The sequence below is a fragment of the Carassius carassius genome, chromosome 29, assembly GCF_963082965.1.
Source record: "Carassius carassius chromosome 29, fCarCar2.1, whole genome shotgun sequence".
NCBI classification, from domain to species: Eukaryota; Metazoa; Chordata; class Actinopteri; order Cypriniformes; family Cyprinidae; genus Carassius; species Carassius carassius.
In genome coordinates, this window is record NC_081783.1 from 14,390,449 (window position 1) to 14,400,000 (window position 9,552).

General features: G+C 38.3%; 1 protein-coding gene across 1 annotated transcript in view; it reads right to left on the reverse strand.

Moving 5' to 3' along the window:
- Positions 1-458: 458 nt before the first annotated feature.
- LOC132109314 (prominin-1-A-like) overlaps positions 459-9,552 on the reverse strand; it is a 47,095-nt gene continuing 38,001 nt past the window's right edge. The window contains exons 17-24 of the mRNA XM_059515322.1: positions 9,419-9,436; positions 7,506-7,559; positions 7,322-7,402; positions 7,174-7,242; positions 6,970-7,059; positions 5,832-5,947; positions 2,120-2,154; positions 459-1,286 (exon numbers count right to left, since the gene is read on the reverse strand). Coding sequence (XP_059371305.1) covers positions 2,133-2,154; positions 5,832-5,947; positions 6,970-7,059; positions 7,174-7,242; positions 7,322-7,402; positions 7,506-7,559; positions 9,419-9,436 — 450 coding nt within the window. The 3' untranslated portion in view covers positions 459-1,286; positions 2,120-2,132. The remainder of the gene's footprint in view (positions 1,287-2,119; positions 2,155-5,831; positions 5,948-6,969; positions 7,060-7,173; positions 7,243-7,321; positions 7,403-7,505; positions 7,560-9,418; positions 9,437-9,552) is intronic.

Consider the following 9,552-nt stretch of genomic DNA (forward strand, 5'->3'; position numbering starts at 1 on the left):
ATGCTACGTGTAGTATGGCAAAACAGTGAGACTGTGAGGTGACAGGACCTTTCTGGATATAAATCAAGTACAACATTTTACCTGAGGCCCTGATAACACTGCCATATACACAATGAATGAAGGATCTGAGCAAAAATATGTAGCACCAGACATAACGTCTCTAACATTAAACAGTTGAAATATTTGGTGGTTATTGTCAAAGACTATGACAGCGTTAAATAGGCTCCGTAAAAGTCGTTGTAAATGGGCTCTGTGGTCTTCTCTTGCCCTCGTACAAGCAAATGTCTCTCTGGGGTACATTCACTCGCTTTAAAGTTGACAATAAGTTTACATATTGACAGATGTATGACCCCAAGTATTGTTATATCAAGTAAACAAAAAGCCCTAAAACCTGAGACCTACAATGAAACACGATTTGGTGTCACACAGCAATAATCAGTAGTTTACAGTAATCCAACAACGTGTTGGAGAACAATAATTGTTAGTACAAGTCAGCAAAATTAGGAACTGAAATATTAATAACTGATATATTCAGCTAAACTGAAGTATGTAAAACTAGCAAGATCTTTTAGGGGTATTACTAAATACAAATGCATCATATCTTAAATTTTCAGTACAAAAGTGAGCATAAACGTATATAGATGTCTTAAACTGCTAACCACAACTCTGTATCAAATGTGGTTTAGCGATCTCCACTTCAAAATAATCTAAGACCTGCTCTTGTGAACTGTGGCTAACATGTTTCACTAGCTAAAAGTCTGAAAAGGCAACAATGCATTCACCCTTAAAATGGCTTGACAACATCTATCTTTACCGAATTAATACTAGTTAGCACTTAGCATGTTTTTGAAAACCTATATATCCTTGTTTACATGTAATATTTGTAGCTCATGGGTGGCTGGCTTGATCTGTTTCAATAAAAACCCATTCGGCTGCTCAGTGGACAAGACTCGGCAACATTGTTAAAAGAAAAAAGGAAACAGCAGTCGAAGCATTGTTATGCTCATCACACGTGATTTCTCAATGACTGTAAACAAAGACACATGTAGTAGTTAAAACAGCCAGATACTGTGAAGCCTCCCTGACTATGACAGGATGTGAGTTCAGAGGATCGTTGAGGGGACAGTCCATAAGACAGTACTATAATCAGAAGGGTGCAAAATAGTCAAAACAACAACAATTCGATAAAAAACATCTTGATGTGATGGGAACATGGACAACAGGTCCGAGCTTCAAGTGTGTGAGTTTCCTTTTCTTAAGAGCTGAGCCTGCCGTTGACAGAGAGTCTGTGGTAAAGAAGAAAGTCAGTGAGAGGAACATTCTAGTATTGTACAATGCATACCATAGTTATAGAGTTTTTTTATTCTGTTGAGTGGTTCTCAACCAGACGACCGTGCCTCAAGGTGATTTAAAATAAGACAAAACAAGCATTTAAATAACCTAAAACTCAAGCCATATTTTTCTTTCTCTTTGAAGAACCTGGGTTCTACTAGATATATGAAGAAACTACATTTTAAAGTTTGATCTTCAGACTAGTGTTATTTTAGTATAATTAAGACACTATTATAGTTTTTTTTATATTTTGAATTAGCTTTCTTGTACATTTCATTTTAAATTTAGTTTTTTTAATTTTAAAGCATGCATATCTAGTTTTTACTACACTTTATTTAATTTTACTTTTGATTATATTAGGTTAAACTAAATGAAGTTTTGTCTTGGCAACTAGCTGAAATAGGTTTATATATAAGTTTATATTTTTAACATTTTATTTTATTTTAAATTTAGTTTATGTTTTTTTAATTTAAGTAATGTTTTAAGTTTTTAATGGTTTTACTTTAAGTTAACTATAACCATGTTCCAGACCTGGAATGGTCCTGTAAAAAAATAAAAACATGTAACTCTTTACATTTTTTATGAATATACAATTTTTTAGCTTTAAAATATTACATCAGGTAGAAATTGTGGGAAACAAAAATCCTTCTCCTTCTCCAGTAAATCACAAACAACTGTAAAAATCATAGGGCTTTGGAATATTGTTGTGGACAGTGGGGGGCCTTGGGGTCTAAAAGTTTAAGAAACACTGATTTAATGTAAAACAAGGCCAATTTAAACAACTTACATTCCACAAAGGTTTAATTCCAGTTTCCAATATCACTACATGAGAAAAGAAACATATATTGCAGAATTACACCCGCTGCGCAGTTTCAGATTGAATGATAAATGGCAAAGACTGATGTGAATGAACTGGTGCACATAAAATGTGAGAGGGAAGATGAGATTTTAGACCAAGGTAAAGAAACAAAACACACAGTGAGTGCTGGCATATATCTGTTTGCAGAGCTGTCAGGAATGTTTGAAGTCAAACATTGGTGGATCACAATGAGCTGGGTGAGTGGTTAGTGATGGACCCTAAAAACACATTTTACAGAAATGTTATCCAGTTATCCAGGCGGAATGCTTCGGAAGATGAGATACAAAAAACTAAACATGCTGTTGGTGTAATGACAGAAAAAAAAGAAGAAACAAAAATATTTTACAGTGCATGCCAATAGAGGATATACAGACAAGAGAGAAAAGGTTAGGAGACAATCAAACAAATGCATAGTATGAAATCAGTTTGGACAGGAGGAAGATGCTTGTTAGAGAGAAAGATCAAGTCCATTTGCTCTCATCTGCAGCTCTCAGTACCTTTCTGTAGTTACAAGACAGACCGTCCTCCTCAGAGTCACCAGTCGGCGTGGCGTGGGGGCGCAGAGGCCCGTGGGAATCGAGTCATAGTGTCATAAGTAGGGATGCTTAAGGTACAAAGGGAAAAACTGTTAGGCCTAGAGTGTATTTAAAATCCACACACACCACTGAGATGCTTCCATCAGCTCTCCATCCATCTTCAACCCATCAACAGAAGAGCAGGACGGGGCTTTAATGAAGACACATATAGCTCTATGGTTAATAATTAAAGGCTCTGTAGGTGATTTTTATTTAGAACGCCTCACATTATAAATGTGCTACCACCTGACAGAAATGACATGTATCTGTGATAGCACTAATCCAATTAGAAACTCTCCGTTATCACCTACAGCATATTTCCTAGTATCCCTATTTTCAATTTAAATTCTAATCAAGCATTCCACACTTGAAAATGTGAAAAACCTTATCATAGCTTTATTATATCTTAGCACAAGTGGAAAGGCATATTAAGTCTAAACTCGTAACATCTAGGCTAATACATTAACTACCTTTTAAAAGTTTGGGGTCAGTAAGACTATTTCAAATACATGTTCTTTTGAATTTTCTGTTTGTTAAAGCATCTTGAAAAATAATTTATCCCAGCTTCCACAAAAATATTAAGCAGCACAACTGCTTTCAACATGGATCATGCTAAAATTGTTTCTTGAGCAGCAAATCAGCATAATAGAATGATTTCTGAAGGATCATGTGAGACTGAAGACTGGAGTAATGATTGATGAAAATTTAGCTTTGCCATCACAAAAATGAATTACATTTTAAAAATATATTTAAAAAGAAAACATCTATTTTAAATTGTAGTAATATTTCACAGTATGACACAGTATATATTTTTGATCAAATAAATATAGAATAGGATTAGGGATAAGCAATAATAGAAAAATAAAACCATCTTGAGATCACAGTCATTATAATACAAGATTAAAATTGTTAAAATTCATTAAGGTTTTTTTTCATAATTTAATGAGTTAATTCTTAACATTTTATCTCAACTTTTTTCTTGAAATTTAATTAGTTTTATCTCGAAACATAATGACTTTAATCTTTATTTTTTGAATATTAAATCTTTTATTTTTAAATACTGCTTGGCCCTAATCCTCTTCTGTAAATAAATGCTTGCTTCTTTCAAAAACCTAAAAAAATCTCAAACATTTGAATGATAGTGTTTGTATGTATACAAGCTCCGTGTCATTCTCGCCCTCCATCCTGAGCTCTGTTATATGTTTTGATATTACATGCCATTAGTGATGAGTTAGAGAGAAAGACCATTCACAGCCATAGCAGCCCAGCGCGAATTTCAAGAGTCACACAGGTAGAATTCTTTTTTATAAATTCACAAATGTGAATTCAGCCAGTCAATAAATTCTGTAATATCTAATGCATGCAGTGTTAATATAAATTGAAATATCATGCAAGAGTGCAAAGCACAAATTATGCATTACTGCTGTTGAATAAGCCAGCATGCAAGCACTAGTTTAACAACAACAACAAAAAAATCAGATTCGCAGGTGCTTCTTTGTGCAAAGGCCAATTTCAAACTGTGCATGCATCGGAGCCCTGACACCTCATTATCACCTCAATCGATCTGTTTCCCCAATGCATGCAGTTTATTAGCGTAACACGAAGGGTGTATTTGGGGATATGGTTCTGATTACCTTGCCATTACAGGATTTTGGATACCTTCTAAATGTTCATTATAATAACCATTAATACCAATTTCCATACTGAAATAAAACATTACATAGACAAAAATTAAACAAAACATGATGTGAAATGAGAGAAATGGCATGCGACTATGAATAAGCTTCAATTTAAAGCGTTCTTAAATTTTTTTACACTCAAGAAAATGAGTATGAGAGTATGAAATGGTATAAATTGCAATCGTATCTTGCAGAATGTACAGCAATAGTTTTAAGGTGTGCTCTTAAGGTCTCTGTTTAACAGCCCTTCATGTTAAACAAGGGAGCTTCAAAGATAACACACCAACACAAGCATTGCCCTTCACCCGAGAAGCATTCCAAGGTATTTGAGCTTAAACCAGCACCATTAAGCAGAAATTTGTATGTACAAAACAGGAAAGGGATGTCGTTTCAGCAGTAAAGTCGACAGCAGAAGTATGAGGGAAAAAACATCTTACGTTTTCATGGGAATTGTCTCAATGCTAAAAAGATAAGACAAGCATAAATGTTACAGAGATGCACTGTAGTGGTGTACAGAGACATCACGCAGATGTCAAAATGGACGTCTCTGGTCAAGACACTTGGTGACATATCAATCGTGATGATTTTTGACTGTAAACGCATGAAGGCTCGAAAAATACTAAAACAAAACACTGTTTGTACAATATATACATGTTATTCTCATAAAGTGCAAAGTGCTGGACAGAAAGATGAAGGATGAAGAAAGATGAAAATAGTAATAATGGTTATCATAATGTGAAATGCCAAGTCCCTGAGACAGAGGAACTAGAAAGAACAGAGAAAAGAAACAGAAAAAAAGAGCACACAGAGAGAGAAAAAAGATTTATTAACTACTCAGGGCAAAAGAAAGAAAAGAATGAGGCATTTGCACTTTCATATGTGTATTATTCATTATTCAACAGTTATGTCCGGTCCTGTCATTTGTTTTCATTTTTTAAAAGTAAAAGAATATACAAACATTATTAAATCCAAAGCTCTGTCAAGAAACCCTAGATGGGCCAGATTCTAACTCAATCTGATATAATTACATCATTATTCATATTGCGCAGCTGATTGGTTTATTTCCGTATCAGTAGCCAATGAGCTCACTGCTCAAAATTCAAATACTCACTGTAGCATTTGCAGTGCACTTCAGAAACCCACCATCTTCCCCAGCTCCAGCTGCATAGATCTGCTATGGGGTGATTTCATGTATGCTGTATACGAGGGGTTATTGCATATGTGTTATATGTGCAGCAGCAGTGTTTCTTACATGCTCACAGCAGCATGTCTGTGGATGTACTGGCAGTAGCAAGTCTTGGTGTCATGACAGAACTTTGTTTATAGAACTGTAATCATTGGGGTGCTAAATAGCAATCACATATTTGGTACATTTGGGATACTTACTCATCATAGACATCCTCTGTGTCCATTCTGCGGTAGAACTTGGCAAGTTTGACAGACAGGATAATGCTAGGGAGCAGAAACAGTGTGGAACAGCCCAATCCAAACCAGAATGTGTTCTGCAACAAATAAACACAAGATTAAAGCCACCCCAAAACTGCACTCTGCTTAATCATAAATGACATGTTTGATCAACATATTCTCCATACATTTATTTGTCCTGACAAGAAGACTTTTCAAAAATACAGAAAAAGTGGAATATCTAGCATGGGAAGTTCTCATTCTAACATAGTGGGTGATCGGATGCAACATGTCCAGCCACTGGAAAAAAATGTTGAGAAAAGTTTTACAAATAGATTTAAGCAAATAAGTGGCCATTAGGATTCACTGACTGCAACTAACAAAGACCTCAGATGACAAGGCCCCATTCGCATGTGGATTTGTGTGACAGGGTCAAACACTCATTTGACTCCTTACAAATCCTTCACACACTTGCCTATAATTTCAGATAAAACCTGGCACCTCCCTTCCTCCTCATAGCTACTCATGGGGCTTTGACCACACACGTGCAAAGCACAGCAGTGCAGCCCATCCCACCCTGACATTTACTAAAAGTTTGTGATCTATAATGTTTTTTAGGATTTATGAAAGAAGTCACCTGCTCAACAAGGCTGCATTTATTTGATTAAAATACAGTACAAACAATAATATTGTGATATATTATTACAGCTCAAAATAAATGTTTTTAATATTGTAAAATGAATTTATAAATGACTTTTCAGCAGCCATTACTCCAGTTTTTCTAGAGATCATTCTAATATGCTGATTTGACACTCAGCTAAAATAATAATAATAATAATAATAATATATAAATAAATAATTTCTTTCTTTGGAAAAAAAATAATAATTACATCACAAAATGCTTCAGAGGACTTGAAATATATAGTGAATAATTAGTTTGGCTCTACTTTTTCTAGTTTGTACTCTAAGCTTTGGCAGTATAAATCACCATTCATATTAACTGTATCTTAAACTAAACACTCCTTTTTTATTTCATGGATGTCAAAATGTAATGAAGGACATTAGATGATGCTGAGAACATTTTTGTTTCAAGTGGTTCTGTTGCCGATGGCCGTCTTACCATTGAATCCAGCAGGAAACTGCAGCCCAGGATCTCGGCCGTGTCCACAATGTTGCTGAGTGGTTTACAGGTAGCGACCTCCTGGGCCAGCTACAATGAGGCAGCAAAACAAAAGGGTTACAAGCAAAAACAATGCAAAAGAACTGACCAATCGACTCCAATCTAATACTATTTCTGATAGATAATACGGTTTAAAATACTCACAGATGTCCTGATCCAGTTGATATACTGCTTGAAATAGCCAATAATAGTCTGCTTGTATTTCTCGGTTTCCTGTTTAAGCATATATTAACCATCAGCACAATACAACTATGCACCAATCATTCAGACAAGTTTTTTTCTTTCACAATACCTGATTGATCACAAATGTTGAATTTTGGGAAATTAGGTACTGGGCTGCATCAACGGCTGCTAGTACGTCTCTAACTCTGACCTAAAAACCAATGTGTTTACTGCTCATCAGAAATGCATCAGTTCTGAAATGCATCTATTGTGATATTTTTAAACTGATCTTGGTTTTAAAATGAACAACTTACAGGCAGGTCTGAGGATATCCTCTCCAGAAGTCTGATGCTCTGATTAAGTGTGCTCTTTAATAAAAAAGACACACAGAAAGCATGAATCATATCCACATGATTTATAATCTGAAATGCTTATATAAAAGGTACAAAAACTGTAAATGACCATGTTGGAAACATAAGATGACATTTCAAGGGAATCAGCAGGGTGACAAAATGCCATGCAACCTGATAGGTGCATTACATGCATCACATGCACATCATGTCACAAATAAATAGATAACATGACACAAAACTGTTGTAGTATATGACACATTTAACATACAGTGGGAATCATATTATTACTGTGGCGAGTGGGGCGGGGCTGAGGGACGTGGGAACACGAGTGAGGCCGGCAGTGATTGGGCAAATCAGTGGCACCTGCAGCCCACCGCCGGTCTCGAGTCCCACGTAGGAGATGGAAGGATATAAAACTGGAGCGACGACAGTGAAGGACGAGAGAGGACCAGGCCTGGGATTTTAGTTGTGTTTTGGTTTTTATTTGCGCGCACCAGTCGTCCGTGAGGGGCTGGTGCGCTGTTTTGTGTTTGTTTTGTAATTAAAGTTTCATTTTGATTGTCCGCCGGTTCCCGCCTCCTTCTTCCCGAAGATTACGAAGCTTATATCGTTACAGTGGTGCCGAAACCCGGGAGAAGGAGGGACGCGCTGCTGAAGATCCCTCGCCGCTGTGGTGAATCCGCGGTGCCAACGAGCAGGCGAGGAGTGTGCCGCCATGGACGCTCGAGGCGGTGGACTGGAGCGAGTTGCCGGGGACAGGCGAGCTCGCTACCGGCCGCCCACGATGTGGAGGGGCGGCTGCCGTCCGTGAGGGAGCGGAGGAGTCTGCGCCGTTCGCCAGGTGGCCGGAGCCTGCTGCCATCCGCCGGAACGGGGAGGAGCAGGGGACGGGGGACTCCTGCCGGCTGCCCAAAACCGGAGGAGCCGTCGCCGTCCACCGGGCGGCGGAGGAGTGTCGTGCCGTCCGCCGAGGGCCGTCCAGTGCCACCGCCAGGCACCGCGGAGGAGATCGCCCAGCTGGTGGAGGGCCGAGCAGCAGTGCGTCTGGGAACCGGATTTATTATTTTTTTTCTCTCCTCTCTCCCCTCTCTCGTCTCTGTTGCTCCTCCTTCCATCTCCTTTTCTCTCGCCTCGTCTGTCCTACCCCCAGGTTCCCCCAGGTCCCCGTGAGCGCCCCCCCCCGGAGGGAGGGGGAGGAGTAGAGCGCAGTCTCGGGAGTGCCCCCCCGCCTGCGAGGGGCGATGGGGGTATGTGACGAGTGGGGCGGGGCCGAGGGACATGGGAGCGAGGCCGGTGGAGTGATTGGAGATGAGCTACACCTGTTCGACCCGCCGGTCTCGAGGCCCACGGAGGAGATGGAAGGATATAAAACTGGAGCGACGACAGTGAAGGACGAGAGAGGACCAGGCCTGGGCTTTTAGTTGTGTTTAGATTTTTATTTGAGCGCACCAGTCGTCCGTGAGGGGCTGGTGCGCTGTTTTGTGTTTATTTTGTATTAAAAGGTTATTTGATTGTCCGCCGGTTCCCGCCTCCTTCTTCCGGATGAATATTAAGGTTTAATATCATTACAATTACATTATTCACATCTCATATAGATATGTTAGTATGCACTGGAAAATAAATGTTCCAGTGCTGTAAATTCAAATGCTTTAACCAATTGTGTGAAAACAACAGAAAGAAAATCACAGTTTTCTGTTTGATGCAACTAGATGGGCAGAAATTCAACACTTCACTTTTGACAGGTTTATGAATCTGTAAATATTCAAATTTACACATTTGGAAGTTTAAAAAAGAAGATAGGATGAAGCTGCTTGTTTTTTTCATGATGGAAGGAAACAACATGTAGGTTACGCAGCTATTACTGTTAGGCTTACCCTTGCTTTCACATATTTCTGGGAAGCAATAAATCAAGTTGAATGTGTTAAAGAAAATAAAAAAAAAAGAGATTGTTGAAAATCAGTCAGGATACGAACAGAAAAGGAACTTTCAATCTTGCAGTTTTTCATTT